Below are 21,324 nucleotides of genomic sequence, written 5' to 3' on the forward strand. Positions count from 1 at the left end.
AATCGATGGCTTTTGTCTTGATAGGTTTCGGAGAAATTCGTAAAGTGAGGTTTGACACCAGTCGCTGGCTTACTATGCATGGGCCTTAACCAGTTACGCCATTCGCGGCATGCATGTTAATTCCGATCAAAAGTTCTGACATGTTAAACTGACGTTAGTTATTAATTCACCACATGATAAAATGCTGTCATATAGCTTGACGCACAGCAGCCTACGGTAATCAATGTCTATCTCTGAATCAACATGAACATGCATACGATACATAAGTTGCTAGAAACTTATTTTGCGGAGCTAGGCCTACTAGTCGATGGTTACAATGAATAACCCTCACTGCCTTATCGCATATCTGACCATCCATTGTTACAATGTTACAAAATGCGCGATCTTCTCCATGCATGTAGCCTAGGGTTATAAGTAAAGTGACAAGCATAGGCATGTATTAAAGATATTTCTGTTAAATACATTTTATTTTCAGTTGTCAAAAGTGGTGGGGACAAAATCTGTGATACAAATCTGTGCTGGGTAGGCTACATGTAGGCTACCCATGTCGCCGGTTAAAATGAACATGCCTCCGTTTTAAAATAGCCTGTACACATTTCTAAGTATTCCTAGCATGTAAATGTTGCCTAAATGTCCATCTTGTCCATCTCTTTCGTCTTCGCCTTGACAATAATAGCCTATTCACGGAAATGCGGTCTTGTAACCGTAATGAATTAATGAATTAATCTAAGGTTGCCTATCGAGTCTTTCGTGAATTGAAGGCTATTTCCTTCTGATAGGCCTATAGGCGATTTTCTAAGATAATTTTCATTAATTTCAACAATGGTTTATTGAAACGTTGTTTGATTAATTTCGCCAGTCATCGCCTTCATTTTAATGATTAAATGAGACGGATATGCGGAGCATTTCTCTCCCACTCCATTGACCAAAACGTTGCTCTGGCATCTCTGCTGGACTGACTGAGTTATAGGCTACGCCGCGTGAGAGAGCTGTGAGGTAGGCTGTAAAACATTCGAAAACTCTGCAACTGCAATCTGACATGCCGAGCGTCATGTCTCTTTTCTCCACTTGTCACCAGTGCGGTGTCTTCGGGTTTTTCCGTGTTTTCTGGCAGGAGCCGAACCTTCATGTTATTAGGGCGGTCTTATGTTGCCCCCTTGCGGTTGCAGTTTTAATTACAAAGTCCCGAACCTTTGGGATTCCCGATGTGCGGGAAAGAAAGGAGCATTCTCATCCCGTACCATCTGTATACACACACACACACACACAGACACACACACACACACTCTCTCTCACAAACATGCACACGCACACTCACACGTGTACACAAACACACGTTCACACTGCAACTCATACACATATGCATACACACACTCACACACACGCGCACACACGCGCACACACGCACACATACACACATACACACACACAACACAACACAACACAACACAACACAACACCACACAACACCACACCACACCACACAACACCACACAACACAACACAACACAACACAACACAACACAACACAACACAACACAACACAACACAACACAACACAACACAACACAACACAACACATACACGCACACACACAAACATGCACACTCACACACGCTCACACACTCCATATATATCACTTATTCACATGTAAAGTGTTACTGCTTAGTCATGAGTAAAAAATTATTTCTCTCTCCTCTGCATCCCAGTGCACATATTATTTGTCCACACAACCATATTCAAAAGATAATTAGAGCACTATTTGATTGTTATGGAAATTAAGATGAAGTATTTCTCCTACTTCTCTTTACAGGCTGCAGAACTGCAGCATTGGAGAGGAAGGCTTCACAGCTCTTGCATCAGCACTGAGATCAAACCCCTCACACATGAGAGAGCTGTTTCTGATGTTGAGTAAAGCAACAGACTCAGGAGTGAAGCATCTTTCTTCTCTTCTGGAGGATCCCAACTGTAAACTGGAGAAACTAGAGTGAGTATCACAAAGACACGCTCAAAAACACATTTTTCTTCATTCACATGAATTCAGTTATTACTTCAAACACGTCTTATATCTCTGCCTTTTCTCTTGATCTCCCTCTCAATCGTTCTCTCTCTCTCTCTCATTCATTCTCTCTCTCACACACACACACACACAGACACACACACTCACTCTCTCTCTCTCACACACACACACACACACACACACACTGTTATGTGTGTTTCTGTTACGCAGACGCTGCATACTACAGTTTTTCTCAATTGTTTACACACAATTTCTGGTACTTGAGACACAATTCCAGTAATATGTAGCTCATGCACCAACCTCCTGAACCGATTCTGCTGAACTATAAGCACAATTTCGGCTTTGCACTCAAATTGCAGTTCTATAACACACTGTTTTCAAAACACTACACACAATTCTGTGCATTAGACACAATTTTCATGAAGAAAATCTCTTGTTTTCACAAAGAACACACTGCCATTCAAATTCTAAAGCTAACTGTCCTACCATGCACACTGACTCATCAGATGGGCAAACTCCTGTCACACAGTCTTACAATTAGCAATCAGAGCTTTAGTATTACAGTAGTAGTACAGGCAAAGGCAGAGCCAGAGGAGTGAGAGTAAGAGGAGGAGGATGGGGAGGCCAAGGACCGTAATCTCTGATGAGATCCGAGCCACTAGAACATTGCAGTGCTGCGTATCAATACAGTACAGTACCGGACAGTACAATACAGCTCAATGAGCACAGTAGTACAGTATTGCCTGTGGGCTGTTCTGTAGGACTGTAAAAATAAAGTATGTTTCAAGTATTTGGGGAAAGTAATCCTACTTTGTATTCCTACACAGTTTACAGTATTTTACTATTTGTTTGGCAGCCGAAAGATTACCAACACAAGGGCTTCTGTCTCCTGAACAGGAAACTGAAATCATTGTCCTAGAAAAAACGGCATAACAATACGGGAAATACAAAGAAAAATAATAGAAAACAATGAGATATTTCAAAATATTGATAGGGTAAGCCTATCAACTTACTGTATCAGCTTATCTACTGTTTGTAGTACTGTTTGTAGTGTAACATTGAACAAAAAAAGGCCCAAGTCATTATAAAGAATGGAGAAGAAGTGTTTTCAATTCATCGCAGTGTTTTACACTGCACACATCAGTGTTTAACTGGTCCTTGTAAATGTCTTGATATATGATGGCTTGTGTGTGTCTCTTGAGAACAAAAGAGCATTTTGAGGAGAAATTACATTGTTTTGAAGGTAAAGTGTCATTTTGCAGGAGAATTGTGGAGTTTTGCCCATTGTGTGTGTTGTTTTGGATTTGTGTGTAGAGTTCTGAGAATATGAGGCATGTTTTCAGAAAATGTGTGTTAACAATCGAGAAAAACTGTAATAGTGTGTGTTGCCTGTTTGCGCTCTTGCACGTTGTTTGTTTTGTCTCTCTGTCCCCCTCTCTAGGCAATTCCGCGTGTGGGCCGATTGCGGGGCGGGGCAGGGCCTATTTAAGACGGACACGTCCCAGGAGGAGGTCTCTCTCTCTCTCGTTGCGTACCTCGCTCTCGCCTCGGTTGGGGCAGAAGTGCTGGGAGCCTGCCGCTGCGTCGTCGCTTCACTTCGCCATGTTTCCCTTTGTTTAGTTGGAACTTTCGTTAGTTAGCATTCACATACATATAGTCTGTTTTCAAAGCACTTAATCTTTATTTATACTTATTATAACATGTGGTGTTCGGTGTCGGGTTTTTTGCACGTTTTTAGTAACAGGTTCGGGGACCGTAGAAGATTCGGGAAGACTCACAGTCCGCATTGTCTTTTGTTTCAGTCGGGAGTCAGCAGACTATGGTTTTCTTTTGAGTCAAGCAATCGCAGGGTTTGTTTTCTGTTTTGTTACACATTAGCTTAAACGCACCACCTTGTTCTTTAGTTTTTCGGTTTGCTTTATTCGCATTTGTTTGAACAACGCACTGGTAAATATATTGCTTCTGGAATTTTTGTTACAATAAATGACCTTAAACCGTCCGTTCTCTTTGGCCTTTGTTATGATATGTTGAACCATCTCATAATTTGTATGGTCTCGTAACAGTTTCTTTCAGTGTGTGTTTGCTTTGGTCTGTCCTGTGTGTTCTGTTGATCTCAAACGCTCCTCTGGCCAAATGATTCCTAATTGGCTGAGATGTGATTGGGGCTCCGCCCTTTAAAGAGGCTTCCTGCATCACAGGAGGATTCTTGGATTTTGGGGTTGGCCGCTAGCCCGCTACCACACCACGCTACTATTTGATTGTTATGGAAATTAAGATGACATATTTCTCCTATTTGTCTTTACAGCCTGCAGGACTGCAGCATTGAAGAGGAAGGCTTCACAGCTCTTGCATCAGCACTGAGATCAAACCCCTCACACATGAGAGTGCTGCGGCTGATGGGGAGTAAAGCAACAGACTCAGGAGTGAAGCATCTTTCTTCTCTTCTGGAGGATCCCAACTGTAAACTGAAGGAACTAGAGTGAGTATCACAAGGCCAAACACTGAGAGCCAGATGTTCTAATGCTTTTGATTATACAGTACTTTATGATTGTTGTGGAAATTAAGATGAAGTATTTCTCCTATTTCTCTTTACAGCCTGATGAACTGCAGCATTGGAGAGGAAGGTTTCACAGCTCTTGCATCAGCACTGAGATCAAACCCCTCACACATGAGAGTGCTGCGGCTGTTGGGGAATAAAGCAACAGACTCAGGAGTGAAGCATCTTTCTTCTCTTCTGGAGGATCCCAACTGTAAACTAGAGAAACTAGAGTGAGTATCACAAGACCAAATACTGAGTTGCTATCAGTAAATTTGAGACTACATTTTAAAACTTTACTCAAAAGCACACATTTCTGTCTATTCACCCCCCCCCCCCCCCCCCCCACACACACACACACACTACACAACACTCATTCACTTGTAAAGGTTACTGTTTACAGTTTTTTCTGATTGCTTAAGCACATTTTTTGTAACTATTGGCTATTTTTTTAAAACTCTACACACAAATACAGCGCCCTCCACAATTATTGGCACCCCTGGTTAAGATGCGTTAAAAGCCTTAAAGTGATATTCCGCCATTTTTGGAAATACGCTCATTTTCCACCTCCCCTCGAGCAAAACAATCGATATTTACCTTGTTCCCGTTCATCCAGCCATTCTGTGAGTCTGGCGATACAACTTTTAGCTTCAGCCTAGCATAGATCACTGAATCGGATTAGACCATTAGCTTCTCGCCTGCTAGCTTCATGTTTAAAAGTGACTAAGATTTCTGGTAATTTTCTCATTTAAAACGTGTCTCCTCTCAAGTTAGAAAGTGCAATAAGACCAACTGAAAATGAAACCTGGCGTTTTTCTAGGCTGATTTGACATGGAACTACACTCTCATCTGGCGTAATAATCAAGGCAACTTGCAAACGTACCATAGGCGCAGTGATATCGTACGCAGCATCTGAAAATAGTCCCCATAGACAACAAGCAGTAGTAGTGCCAGTAGCTGCAAGTTGCCTTGATTTTACAGTACTTTATGATTGTTGTGGAAATTAAGATGAGGCAATTCTCCTACTTCTCTTTACAGCCTGAGGAACTGCAGCATTGGAAAGGTAGGCTTCACAGCTCTTGCATCAGCACTGAGATCAAACCCCTCACACATGAGAGAGCTGGGGCTGACAGGAAATAAAGCAGGAGACTCAGGAGTGACGCATCTTTCTTCTCTTCTGGAGGATCCCAACTGTAAACTGCAGACACTAGAGTGAGTATCACAAAACCAAATACTGAGTTACTATCAGTTAAATTGACAGTGAATTTCAAAACTTTACTCAAAGACACACGTTTTTATTAATTCACATGAAATCGGTTAACATTACTTCAAACACGTATTATCTCTGCCCCTTTTCTTGATATCTCTCTCTCTCTCTCTTTTCTGTCTCTCTCTCACACACACTCTGTCTTTCTGTCTCTCTCTCACACACACTCTCTCTTACACACACACACACACACACACACACACACAACACAACACCACATAACACTCATCCACATGTAAAGAGTTACTGATTCACATGAAAGGGTTGTGTAACTGGAGCAGCTGCAGCTAATGGACTGGGAGCTTCATCTAAACGTGCCTTTTTGCTTCATCAAAATGGGTGTCTGTCCTTCAGGGGGCAGCCGTGGCGTTCTGGTTAGGGCTTCAGGCTGGTAACCGAAGGGTTGCCGGTTAGATCCGCGACCAGCAGGAAAAATGTGAGTGGGGTAATGCACTCCCATCCCCACATCCAGGGCTGAAGTGCCTTTGAGCACCTAACCCCTCACTGCTCCCCGAGCGCCGCTGTAGCAAGGCAGCTCACTGCTCCGTGAAGTTAGTGTGTGCTTCACCTCGCTGTGTGCTCAGTGTGTTCACTAATTCATGGATGGGATAAATACAGAGACCAATACCCAAAACCCATACGCAAGTATACTTTGCCAAGAAAGCTGATTTATATGTACATTCAGCTGATCTGATGAGGTGTTTCCCTCTTTCTCCTACAGCCTGCAGAACTGCAGTATAACAGATGAAGGTTTCAGAATGTTAGCATCAGCACTGAGATCAAACCCATCAGCCCTCAGAGATCTCTCTCTCTCTCTCTCTCACACACACACACACACACACACACACACACACACACACACACACACACACACACACAGTGTCACACTCACAGACACATACTACACACACACAATTACACTCACTCACTCACTCACTCACTCACTCAATATTTGATGGGTATTACTGTTGTGAAATATATGTTTATTAGCTTCATCTGAGTTGTAGTCAGCTAAGGATCCTGTCCTGGCATTTAACTGCCTGTTTGATGCTCTTTGAGCTCAATGCAAATCAAACAGGCTAATAGGCTAACTGAAAAAAAACACCATGCCAATCTCTAGCTATGGTGAAGGGTATGTGATGATGTTGGGCTATTTTAATTCCAAAGGCCAAGGGAACTTTATCAGGATGCATAATATCCTAGCTCCATGAAATACCTGGCCTTTAAACATAAAAACATATGAAAAATCCTCCTGCTCCTATATGGGAATTTAACATAGGGGTCAAATACTTATGCCTCCTGTATTTAAGGAAGAACATTTATTTTACATTCTTCAATCACAAAGAAAGTAGGTGTCCTTAGTGGTTTGATTTTAACTCATTTCTTGAATTAAGCCATTAAGGCATTAGGATCAATTGTCAAATGAAGATTTTATATTCCTCTTTTTAGTCAACTTTAGCATGGGTTCAAATACATATGCTCCCCACTTTAAATACATAAAGTTGCAGCAGTGGATGGTATAGGAGATGGAAATAAATTGACAGGCGTGATTCATTTTTGAAGAGCGAATGGACCCTGCGGCGGTCATATTTTGTATCGCTTTGTGTTACATCTGGTTTATGGGGAGAGTTTATAAACACTATCCCTTCTTCATCATTAATGAGTAAGAACTTGTATTTTGTCAAATTACCTCACTCATTTTCACTCATTTTTTGAATTAAGGCATTAGGATCAATTGTCAAATGGAGATTTTATATTCCTCTTTTTAGTCAACTTTAGCATGAGTGCCATTAATGTCCATTAATGTCATTAATCAGAAATGTCCATTAATGTCATTAATGAGTAAGAACTTGTATTTTGTCAAATTACCTCACAGACTCGCTGGCTGCAAACTCACAGAAAAGTCCTGCGAGCATGTGGCCTCAGTTCTGCAGTCACCAAACTCCCTGATGGAGCTGGACCTGAAGGATAATGAGCTGACAGATTCTGGAGTTCAGCTTCTGTCTAAAGGACTATCTAGTCCCCACTGCAAACTGCAGACATTAAGGTTGGTGAATAACATTTATTTATGGCTATGCATTTCTTGACTGTTTAAGAGAGCCACGTCAACATACTGTAACAGTCAAACAGTCTACCTACATCCCTGTACTGTGGTGTTGTACTTACTGTATGAGTAACCTGGCTGACACCAAACCAATTTCCATGCGGGAATGGCTCTGGATTCTCTCAGTTCATTTCAAGGATAATGCTGATGACATCTAGCCTGGATGCCAGACCGAAGTTTAGCCCCGCCTCCATTCTTTTTCTGCAGGGAACTTCGGTCTGGCACTGCTCCGTTCAGCTGCTACTATTCGAGATACACTTCGGCTCGGACCAATCACATTTCACAGGGCGGGCTTTACGTGATGATTGACATATGAACAGCAGTGACGTTCACGGCTGCATGCGTCCTCGTTCAACGAGTTGGGTGTGAGACCATGTTCGCTTAGGTTGATTTTGATTGCAACAGAAACGCTATGGCTATGAATGCATAATTTGTTCATGCAGTTTGGCCTTTCGTTTATCTTAGCTATTGAAGCGGAGGTTTTATCACGGATTCGCACAACTATTTCTGAACACTTAGACCAACGAGGATATGTGGGAAAACTTCAGTTTCACTTTCACCCAGTTAAAACAGCATGTTTGGGTGATGTTGTTCCCGTTTGTTTAAAAATGTCTGTTTGCTGGTTGGGTTAACGACACACTTCCCCAGCTGTTCATTGCGTACAGTTTGAAGGAATTATTTTTAAAACGAAGGAGGATGTTTTCCATAGCCTACCCTGCTACATATTTCTGTCTTAGATTTCGCAGATACTGACAGCCAATAACTTGTTCTGTTTGGTTTGGTCTATCCAATGAGTGCAGAGCTATCCCCCCCGCACTGTATCGGTTGAATCACGCCCCATAATCGCAGCTGAATGGAGCAGTTTCAGACTCATATTCTGATAAGAATTGAGTATGACGTCGTCAGGCTAGATGACATCAGCACAGCCATAGATTGTGTACAAAGCAGTAATTGATTAAAATGGGTTTTCATGCCAACATGTGATCCTTTTTCTGAGAGAGTAATTATTTACACATTTTATCACTGCTGTCATGCATAAGAACTTAATGCAAAAATGTCAGTTGTTCAAGTCTAGTTTAAGATCTCCTATCAAATTACGTATAGAGGGGGGTGCTGTGGCGCAGCAGGCGCCCATACCATGTACGGGTCCGAGTGCCCACGGGGACCCAGGTTCGAATCCGGCCTGCGGTCATATGCTGATCCCACCCCATCTCTCTCTCCCACTTGCCTCCTGTCTACTCTTCACTGTCCTGTAACAATAAAGGCGAAAAGGCCAAAAAAATATACTTAAAAAAATATATATGTACAGAGGCAGAGTCTACAATTTAAACCTGAGGGAAATCTGAAATCCTAGAGATGGACTCCCTCTGTCGTTCAGTTTGAATCGTGGAGGTTTACTGGAATCCCTTAATACAGTTGATATCTCCCTCTCTGTCTCTCTCTCTCTTTTTCCTTTCTCTATTTATCTTTCTGTCTCTCTCAGGCTCTGTAATTGTGGTATACAGTCCTGAATGTACACATAAATCCATCTAATTTATAGCCCCCCATGGATGAAATTCCACAAAACTTGGCATACTCCCAGAGGGTGTCAGGTTAATCATTTGGTGCAGTTCATAACATCTCATCTGAAGATAGGGGCAATTAAAGGTATACTATGCAACGTTTTTCAGTTAATCAATTCGTTCCATACTGTTATTTATGATTAAATGAGTCATTACCGGTCGAACGGTGTCTTTTTTGGCCGCTCTAGTGGTCTGTAGCGGTAAAACCACACTTGCAACTTCAGGAGACACCGGGCACGCACCCATGCTCTACTCCAGGAAGTGTCATGTAAAGTCTCATGAAAAGGCACGGCAGACTGACCGATTGAGGAGTTTTGTCAAATATGCACGCTAAAGCTGTAGGGGAAGCTCTGCAGAGAAATATGCAAGCATAAAACGAGCGAAAATGAAAAGTGAAAGCGAAACCGGCGATGAAATCGCCAGTCCTGCATAGTATACCTTTAAAGCAATATTACATTGCATTTTCAATTTTTACCATGGGGGTGCAAATCACAAATGACTGGTTATAAGCTAAGTTGATGCAAGCTCTTGAGACCAACATACCATAAACATTTTGTCATCCTCGGTGCCACGGTTCAGGTAGTTATGTAGGAAAAACTGCAATTTTTGGGCTTCGGGCGGGGGCACACACACACACGTGTGTGTGAGTGTGTGCCTGCGTATGTGTGTGTGTGCATTCGCGTGCATGTGTGTGTGTGTGTGTGTGTGATTGGAGTGAAAGTGACGACAGAGAACATAGTGAACATATACACATAGAGACACATAAAACACACACACAAGCAGACACACACACACACACACACACACACACACACACACTCATAGACAGAGAAGCACTCATACACAAAAGCAAGCGCACACGCACACATACATACATAAAAGTTAAGGATAAGGATAAGGATAAGGATAACTTTAATAATATGCTTTGCAATAGGGGATGGAGTAAGCGATGGAAACAAAAGCATGATTGATATTTGCGGAGAGAATGTGCAGGACTGATCGGCGGTCATATTGTGTATCGCTTTGCGGTACATCTAGTTTTAAATCTCATACAAAATAATGAACAAAGAGGCCTGAAGGCTACATCATTAAGCAGTTTACAGTTTTTTTTGATTGCTTTGACGCAGTAGTCGACTCAAAGAACCATGTTTCAAAACTCTTAACGCAAAGGCCTAAACAGTGACACCAATGGTCAAAATGACTCATTTTGCCTGCAAAAGGCTCTAACTCCTCCAAAACATTTCAAATATGGACCAAAAGCAAATTTTGCCCTCAAACAACACAACTTGCACACAAGTGCATAAGCGCTTCCAATCAGTCATTAGACAAGGGGCATCAAAATACAAAATTCAGCTCTCAATGTGAATCAGTGCTGCATTACTGGTCAGCAGCTTACATATCAGTGCCAATTTGCTTTCTTGCAAAAAAATAGATCCAGAATCATATACAATGATTTTTCAAATTTTACTGAATGCAGTACTCATTCTTTTTCTTTTTTTGAGATTGTGGCTAAGAAATAAAATATTCCAACAGAAACCACATACATAGCATGAAAGAAAAAAATCCAGTAAAATCCATCACTGTGTAAGACATAAGGAAAATAAAAATTCTGTACAATACTGTAAAGAAAAAAATCGCTTCTAGTCAATTCTTACTCTCACTCTCATCTGCCTTGATCATCCATGCTTGCAAAGCCTGCAGACTGATTGCAAATTGAAAAGTTTTGTGAAGCAGTGTCAAACAGGTGCTTCAGTGATTTCATACTGGGCAAGACGTTTCTAAGAGATGGGAACATATAGTTTCTGTTTGGTTACCACAGCTAAAGCAATGGAGTTTGGACTGCTTGAATGACATCTGCGTTAACTGATTTGCAAAAGGGTGCGGGAAGTGTGTCAAAACAATGACAATGGGTTAACTCATTTGCAAGAGGTGTCTTTTGCTCTGCTGAGAGAGTGATGATGAAGACTGAGAGGTCACCAGTTTCTTCAACCAGGTCAAAGCAATCAAAAAAAACTGTAATGAGTCTAATCTATCATTTAATCCTGGGGGAGACCTGAAATCCTAGAGATGGACTCAAGTCTCATTTGGTTCTGTTTGAGTACTGAATCCTGGAGGTTTACTGAACTCCCTTCTCAGGATTAATACAGTTCATCATCATCATCTCTCACCCTCTCTCTCTCTATTTCTCTCTCTCTTTCTTTCTCTCTCTCTCTTTCTTTCTTTCTTTCTTTCTTTCTCTCTCTCTCTCTCTCTCTCTCTCTCTCACAGGCTCTGCAAGTGTGGTTTCTCAAGTGAAGGATATGTTTGTCTTGCTCTGGCCCTGATGTTAAACCCCTCCTGTGTGAAAGAGCTGGATGTGAGCAACAATCATCCTGGAGAATCAGCACAGATGCTGTTATCTGCTACACTGAAGGATCCTCACCGCAATGTTGAAGCCCTTCAGTATGTACTCTAGAAACAGAAAACTTCAGTTGCATTCCTAGTTTCACAACTGTTTTGTTTTCCTGAGACAGTTTTGTGCACACAGAAAAAGAAACAATGTGTGGAGTTAACAGGTTCAACACATGATAAGTTGAAGTTGGAGAGAACATGTGAAGATTTCCCTACACACAAGAGAGGATAATGGATTAGGTATCATTAATATGTAGAAATATAAGTAGAGCCAGGAATATGTGCATCTTTGCTGTGTCAGCAATTGTCATGTAACAGTCATGTTATCAACTACTGTTGTGTCTCTACCTTTACAGACTAGTTGGTTGTCAGAGATTGTGAGACAGTTCCACAGTCTACAGACAGTTTTAAATGGGGACATCAAATTAGGGGTCCGCATTAATGTGTTAATCGTGAGTCGATTAAGGACCAAGCATAACGCGTAATTTTAATCCTGTGCCGGCACTTTTTTATTTTACACCATCACTTCTTCTGGTGTCAACGATGTTCTTTGGCTGCTAGCATTTAGATCCTTTGATGCAGCGTTTCTTGTCCTCAAACTGCCACAGACACGTCCTAGTGGGCTTCTGCCTTGTCCTCTTCCTGTAGTCATGGAGCTGCAGAAGCCATGGCCTACTGGTTAGGGCTTTGAGCTTGTAGCCAAAGTGTTGCCGGTTCAATCCCCGACCAGTAGGAAAAATGTGGGTGGGGGGAGTGGTTCAGCACTGCTCTCCCATACCTGCATCGACGGCTGAAGTGCCCTTGAGCAAGGCACCTGACCTAACCCCTCACTGCGCCCTGAGCTCCGCTGTATGAAGGCAGATTACTGCTCTGGGTTAGTGTGTGCTCACCTGTGTGTTCACCAATTCACGGATCACGGCTCCACAGATGGGATAAATGCAGAGACCAAATTCCTTGTATACCCAAGTATACTTGGCCAAGAGGCGTGCTTTTTAAAATTATTATTATTATAACTAGATGTACCACTAAGTTCTTCTTTTTTCCCGCATCAGTAATATTCTGTCCAGGATTCATGGGGCACTGAAAGAGCGGGGTGCATGAAACTTGGAGGGCCCCACAAGGATGACACAGAACCATTCAGTGGGGAGACCCAAGGTCAAACTAGGACCACGGGGCGAGACCAGAGCACTCAATGGGCTCTTCTCAACTCTCTCTCCTCGGTCCTCGATCCTCGGTCCTCCGGCTCATTCCCACTGATCTATAGAGCACCCATTGTTGCCGCCCCATCATTCTTTAGATGTCTGATGATGATATACTGTATATAGACAGTATTGCATGCTATATGTCCAAGCTAATATTTTGACAAGAAAATTCCATTTGCTCCGACAAAGCAAAACTCCAACCTTTTATATAAAGCATAGCATACTGTACTCCACTGTACACTGCAGCCCTATGGGCAGAGTCTACAGAGGCCAGTCTACAGAAGCTACAGGTTGTTTAGGATTCTACTGAAGAGGCCTAGGTGTTGTAGTGCTGTGGACATTGAGTCTGTCAAATAAAAGATGATGATGATGACGCTAGATAAACACACACATAAACACACACCCACTTACCCCTCATACACACTCACATGCTAACCCACACACACAGAAGCACACATACTGTATACACATAAACAAGCACACATGCACACACTCATTTACAAACACAATGGATGGAGACACATTGACTGATGTGATTTATGTTTGATAATGTGCATGACTGGGCGAGGGTCTTATTTTGTACCGCTCTGCGTGAATCAGCAGATGTGTTACAATTCTACACAATTTGTGTCATTTTTAACACACCACTTTTTAGAGTGTACCATTGCAGTATATAACATTACCTTGGAGTATTCATCTATTACATGTATTTATTAAAATCAAAAATCATGATCCCTTGTTATTATTAATGACATATAATTTGTATTTTGTCACACTGTTTTACAGACTTGCTGGTTGTAAACTCACAGATAAGTCCTGTGAGCTTGTGGCCTCAGTTCTACAGTCACCAAACTCCCTGTTAGAGCTGGACCTGAAGAACAACAACTTGGGAGATTCTGGAGCTCAGCTTCTTTCTAAAGGACTGTCTAGTCCCCACTGCAGACTGCAGACATTAAGGTTGGTGTTAGATTATTTGTATTACATTGTGCCACATTGTTACCCTGGAAATCCAGAGTTGTTGTGAGAGCACAATATGAATTGTCTGTATGGGGCTGGACCAGTTAAAAGCTGCCCGTCTCATTCCTTCGCACGCGACACACACACCGCTGTGTTTCTCTAGCAAGCCATCAGTGTTTTTTAGACGGGGCAACTACTAGACTACAGCTTTGCTGTTCTGTTTCCTCTTTTTGACAAACTCTTGTACATATTTGGTAACGGGACGGTGGAGCTTTGTTTTCCTTGTGGCACTTCAGCGCAGGTTACGATAGTGCAGCAGGAAGCTTGCGGAAGCGGAACACTCACCTGCATTTTGATTTCCGATTTCCATTATTATTATTAATAATAATAATAATAATAATAATAATAATAATAGAGGAGGTAGCTTGACAGGCTTATTTATTTGTGTTACCGAGAATTGAGACATGTGAGGCGCTGTGTGGTCTTTACCACCCAAAAAAAAAACTTATATTCTCAAACTCCTGAGTCTTTCTCATGTTGTGTCCCCATTTCTATTTATGTAATGGGTTCATCACACACACACACACACTCACACTCACACTCACACTCACACTCACACTCACACTCACACTCACACTCACACTCACACTCACACTCACACTCACACACACACAACCATATTCAACAGATAATTAGAGATCTATTTGATTGTTATGGAAATTAAGATGAAGTATTTCTACTTTGTCTCTTTACAGCCTGCAGGACTGCAGCATTGGAGAGGAAGGTTTCACAGCTCTTGCATCAGCACTGAGATCAAACCCCTCACACATGAGAGAACTGTGGCTGGGAGGAAGTAAAGCAACAGACTCAGGAGTGAAGCATCTTTCTTCTTTTCTGGAGGATCCCAACTGTAAACTGGAGATACTAGAGTGAGTATCACAAGACCAAATACTGAGTTGCTATCAGGGAATTGAATTTCACACAAAAAGCACACCTTTTTCAACATTCACATGAAATACTGTTGGTTGACATTACTTCAAACACTTATCTAGTGTCTCTCTGCCTTTCCTCTCACTCTCTCTCTCTCTCTCTCACACACGCGCGCGCACACTCACACTCACACTCACACTCACACTCACACTCACACTCACACTCACACTCACACTCACACTCACACTCACACTCACACACACACAACCATATTCAACAGATAATTAGAGATCTATTTGATTGTTATGGAAATTAAGATGAAGTATTTCTACTTTGTCTCTTTACAGCCTGCAAAACTGCAGCATTGGAGAGGAAGGTTTCACAGCTCTTGCATCAGCACTGAGATCAATCCCCTCACACATGAGAGAACTGTGGCTGGGAGGAAGTAAAGCAACAGACTCAGGAGTGAAGCATCTTTCTTCTTTTCTGGAGGATCCCAACTGTAAACTGGAGATACTAGAGTGAGTATCACAAGACCAAATACTGAGTTGGTATCAGGGAATTTGACAGTGCATTTTTAATTTCACACAAAAAGCACACCTTTTTCAACATTCACATGAAATACTGTTGGTTGACATTACTTCAAACACTTATCTAGTGTCTCTCTGCCTTTCCTCTCTCTCTCTCTCTCTCTCACACACACACACACACACGCGCGCGCACACACACACACACACACACACACACACACTGTGTCACACTCACAGACACAGAAACATACTACACCCACACACACACACACACACTCACACACTTACACTCACCCTCACACACACACACACACACACACACACACACACACACACACACACACACACCACACACACACACAGAGACACACACAGAAAAAGAGAAAAACACACACACCACACACACACAGACACACACATACAGAGAGAGAGACACACATATATACAGAGAGAGAGACACACACACACATTTACACTCACTCTCTCTCATACACACACACCACACACACATTTACACTCACTCTCTCACACACACACACACACACCCACACACACACACACACACACACACACACACACACACACACACACACACACACACACACACACACACACACACACACACACACACACACACACACACACACCTATTTGATTGCTATGGAAATTAAGATGAAGTATTTCTCCTAATGTCGTTGCAAACGGAAGTTTGAGAGAAGTGTGACAAAACTTAGCCACGCCTCCACTTCCTATTCACCTGATAGCTTAGTCAAGGCTCACCTGCCGGTGCTAATGCAGCAGTTGTTGTCGCTCGTAACCCACCACCTCCCCGTTCGTCTCCCGTTCACCTCCCGTCTCTTGTGATGGGGGTGCTGATCTCACCAGATGCTGCCAGTGCAGCCAGTCAGTGGGATCCAGCGGGGCACTTCAGGACCACGGCCAGCGACCAACACCCAACTGCTACCTCTGCTTCTCTGTTCACGAGGAGCTCGTCAGGACCCTGACTAGTGACCTAGACAAAGCGCTCCCACATTTATCTATCTGGCAAATATAGGATAGTGAACTCTTAGTCTTCTCTTTACAGCCTGCAGAACTGCAGCATTGGAGAGGAAGGCTTCACAGCTCTTGCATCAGCACTGAGATCAAACCCCTCACACATGAGAGGGCTGTGGCTGATGGGGAATAAAGCAACAGACTCAGGAGTGAAGCATCTTTCTTCTCTTCTGGAGGATCCCAAATGTAAACTGGAAAAGCTGGAGTGAGTATCACAAGACCAAATACTGATTTGCTATCAGAGAATTTGACAGAGAATTTTAAAGCTTTACTCAAAAACACACATTTTTGTTCATTCTCATGAAATCAGTTTATATTAGGGCTGTCAATCTATTACATTTTTTAATCTAATTAATTACAATCTCTGTGATTAATTAATCTAAATTAATCGCATATAACATGTAATCGCGAAATCGCAATGTCAACACTATTTCTTTGCAGTAATGTGGTACTTAAGAGTTGACGAACTCCGGTGATATGCAAATTCTGTGCTGCAGACATTGCAGAGGACTTTGTTTTAATCAACACTTTCTTTTTAACACCGTCAGGCCGTTTTTTTAAAAGTAAATGTTCCAATCAATGATCCAGGCAGCACATTCTCGTCTCCCCATTTTACGGTCTAATGGTTACTGATAGAATGGCTTCGGGTCAAAGATCATCGATTAATCTGCGTTAGTTTTTTTAATCAGTTATTTTATCTCAAATTAATTAATCTAAATTATTCTGTTATTTTGACAGCCCTAAATCAGAATCATGTTGTCAAAGTCACAAAATGTGTGTGTGTGTGTGCCTGCGTATGTGTGTTTAAGAATCTTACCCTGCAGAAGTCCTGTGCTCATAATGGATCCCACTCTAGATGTGGTGTGATTCACTCCGCCTGTTATATTACTTTAAACACTTCTTGTCTCTCTGCCTTTTCTTCTTGATCTCTCTCTTTCTCTCACACACATACACTCACACTCACAGACACACACCACACATACACACACTCACACGCACCTCTCTCTCTCACACACACACACACACACACACACACACACACACACACAGACACACCACACACCACATACACACAACCGTATTCAATAGATAATTAGAGTACTATTTGATTGTTATGGGAATTAAAATGCAGTATTTCTCCTATTTCTCTCTACAGCCTGAGGAACTGCAGCATTGGAGAGGAAGGCTTCACAGCTCTTGCATCAGCACTGAGATCAAACCCCTCACACATGAGAAGGCTGCAGCTGAGAGCGAATAAAGCAACAGACTCAGGAGTGAAGCATCTTTCTTCTCTTCTGGAGGATCCCAACTGTAAACTGCAGACACTAGAGTGAGTATCACAAAACCAAATACTGAGTTACTATCAGTTAAAATGAATCAGAATTTCAAAACTTTACTCAAAGACACGCGTTTTTATTAATTCACATGAAATCGGTTAACATTACTTCAAACACATCTTATCTCTGCCCTTTTTCTTGATATCTCTCTCTCTTTTTTTTCTGTCTCTCTCTCACACACACTCTGTCTTTCTGTCTCTCTCTCACACACACTCTCTCTTACACACACACACACACACACACACACACACACACAACACTACATAACACTCATCCACATGTAAAGAGTTACTGATTCACATGAAAGGGTTGTGTAACTGGAGCCGCTGCAGCTCATGGACTGGGAGCTTCATCTAAACGTGCCTTTTTGCTTCATCAAAATGGGTGTCTGTCCTTCAGGGGGCAGCCGTGGCGTTCTGGTTAGGGCTTCAGGCTGGTAACCAAAGGGTTGCCGGTTAGATCCGCGACCAGCAGGAAAAATGTGAGTGGGGGAATGCACTCCCATCCCCACATCCAGGGCTGAAGTGCCTTTGAGCACCTAACCCCTCACTGCTCCCCGAGCGCCGCTGTAGCAAGGCAGCTCACTGCTCTGTGAAGTTAGTGTGTGCTTCACCTCGCTGTGTGCTCAGTGTGTTCACTAATTCATGGATGGGATAAATACAGAGACCAATACCCAAAACCCATACGCAAGTATACTTTGCCAAGAAAGCTGATTTATATGTACATTCATCTGATCTGATGAGGTGTTTCCCTCTTCCTCCTTCAGCCTTCACATACTACACACACACACACACACACACACCACACACACTCACGCACACATATTTTCACTCATTTTTAAATACACAGTAATTTGACTGTGGTCAGACAGAGGTGTTAGTGATTTGAGCCTGAATGCTTTGAAAGTGAAGAGGTCCAAATCTGTAATCATGTATTCAGCTGTTCAGCAGTGATGAGCTGTAGGTATATCTCCCTAACGAGTCCCCTTGCACCCTACCATTGAGCAGGTTTTTCCCATGTTTATTGACTGACTTGTCAAAAGTGTGACGGGCAAAGTTTACCGTATTTGATGGGTAACTGTTGTGAAATATATGGTTATTGGCTTCATCTGAGTTGTAGTCAGCTAAGGATCCTGTCCTGGCATTTAGGTCTCCACAGATCAACACTTTACCCTGGGCCTGAAAGTGGATGATCTGACTGTGGAGAGTATCAAACATCTCTTCATTATAATAAGGAGATTCAGAGGGGGGAATGTACAGAGCACAGAGGAATATGTCATTTGTTGTCTGTGTTAGTTTTTTTGTTGAGTTTAAGCCAGATATGTGATTCTTCTTTTTTGATTGTAGTAATGTATTCGGCTATTTCTGATTTCACCCAAATACTTATACCTTCCGAATCTCTTCCACGCGTGACTTTTACGTGTTTTCTGGAGGAAATGGCTATTTCACAGTATCCTGTGGGACAGAGAGTCACCTCATCAGTTTTGTGCCATGTTTCTCTGAGGATTATTATATCTGTGTTAGATAGATAGATAGATAGATAGATAGATAGATAGATAAACCTACCTAGTACTACACATATTGCTAAAATATTGACTAATATTGTGTTGTTGTTATGGTTGCTATTCATAAGCAGTTGTAATGAATAGTTTTGGTATGACTCATGGCTGTTCCATAAGCCGTGTGCATATGATGTCCAGCAGATCTCTGATCTCTGCTAGTTTAGTGCTGCTGGTGTTGCATGAGCCTCTCAGCACAGTTGCATATGTAGGCTGCTCCTGCTGCTCTGGCCTACCATGGGGTGTTTGGAGGTCATGATGGCTGCCTGTGGTGGAGCTGCTCCCTGCTGCAGGCACCCTCGGCCTGGGGTGGCTACCCCGGTGTCTGTGTGCTGGTGGGTGTTGGTGCAGCTGCTCCTGGGAATGGCTCACCGGATGTTGCTGTGGCGGCATGGGATTCCTCTGCTGCTACTCAGGATGCTTCTTTTGTGTGGGGTGTCTGTGCCAGGTCGCTGGGCTCTCTAGGCTGGGGAGCATGCTGTTGCCTCGGGGGTGTGCAGTGTTGAGTCGCGGGCCTCTCGTGTGTTGGCTGTTGAGGCGCAGGGTCCACGGCTGCAGGGTGTCGTTTGCCTGGTGCCTGGATGTGGGATGATGTTTGTAATGGAGTCCAGGAGGGTTTGGTCTGCTGTGTTGGGAGGCTGTGGTTGCTTTCCTATTTGGACCTCCACCAAAAGCAACATCTTTCAACGTTTCAGCGTGAAAACACTGATGGCATCTTTGCGGAGGTGAACATGGTCATGCAGGCTGTGTAGGCCAAGCATTGGGTGGTGTGCCAGGTGGGCGTTTGGCATGAGGGCACATCCACGGGAGATGGTGGCGTTCACCTTCTTCATGGTGTCTGGGTGGAAGTGGGCTCTGGGCAGGATGGTGGAGATGACTAGTTTGGACGTGATCAAAGGTCTCTGTTGCTTGGGACAGCAGCACTCTCTCACTCACACACACACACACACACACACACACACACACACACACACACACACACACACACACACACACACACGTGGGAAATGTCTCTTTTGCTTGTGACATAAGCTCTCTCTCTCTCTCTCTCTCTCTCACACACACACACACACACACACACACATGGGAAATATCTCTGTGTTACTGCTGTGTAATGTTAATTCAACAAATAAATACGGTTCTATTTGATTGTTATGGAAATTAAGATGAAGTATTTCTCCTTCTCTTTACAGCCTGAACAACTGCAGCATTGGAGAGGAAGGTTTCACAGCTCTTGCATCAGCACTGAGATCAAACCCCTCACACATGAGAGAGCTGTTTCTGAGAGGGAGTAAAGCAGCAGACTCAGGAGTGAAGCATCTTTCTTCTCTTCTGGAGGATCCCAGCTGTAAACTGGAGGCACTAGAGTGAGTATCACAAGGCCAAACACTGAGAGCTAGATGTTCTAACGCTTTTGAGCCCACTTCAGGCGTATTTGTTTCGCAACGTGTAGGTAAAAAGATGGCGAGGCATGCACAAACACGTCGCACTGAGGTATAAGCACAGACTGCCTGTTGCAGGAGCTTTTGCGTCTCATGCAAATGCACTCATAAGAGGATCAGGAGGAAATGGGGGTTGTGTGTAAAAAGATGTGAGAAGTGTAAAATTCGCCTAATTATGTTTTCCCCTGTATTCACTAAAACTGCCCATGAAAGCACACGTTGTGCCTAAATTTGGGTAACACTTTATGGTAAGGATACATGAATTATCATGAATTCATGCATGAATTAATTCAGGATTTATGCATTACTTCATTGACTCATCAGGAATTGACATGAGTTCATAGTCTGTCATTTGTGACCTCATACATGAACAGCACATCAACTAAAGCTTTAGGTTCAGAGGGCACATCATTATCAATAATGATTTATTAAGCA

General features: G+C 42.8%; 1 protein-coding gene across 5 annotated transcripts in view; it reads left to right on the forward strand.

The window, feature by feature from the left end:
• Positions 1-21,324, forward strand: part of LOC134082552 (protein NLRC5-like) — a 173,670-nt gene that overhangs the window by 8,418 nt on the left and 143,928 nt on the right. For all 5 annotated transcript variants that reach the window (XR_009939637.1, XM_062538365.1, XM_062538352.1 and 2 more), the window contains exons 2-8: positions 1,814-1,987; positions 4,326-4,499; positions 4,616-4,789; positions 5,595-5,768; positions 16,584-16,757; positions 17,709-17,882; positions 20,641-20,814. Coding sequence is in view for 4 of the 5 variants with exons in the window: in XM_062538365.1 (XP_062394349.1) it covers positions 1,814-1,987; positions 4,326-4,499; positions 4,616-4,789; positions 5,595-5,768; positions 16,584-16,757; positions 17,709-17,882; positions 20,641-20,814 (1,218 nt within the window). In the remaining variant the exon portion in view is untranslated. The remainder of the gene's footprint in view (positions 1-1,813; positions 1,988-4,325; positions 4,500-4,615; positions 4,790-5,594; positions 5,769-16,583; positions 16,758-17,708; positions 17,883-20,640; positions 20,815-21,324) is intronic.

This window comes from Sardina pilchardus, chromosome 1 (assembly GCF_963854185.1).
Source record: "Sardina pilchardus chromosome 1, fSarPil1.1, whole genome shotgun sequence".
NCBI lineage: Eukaryota > Metazoa > Chordata > Actinopteri > Clupeiformes > Clupeidae > Sardina > Sardina pilchardus.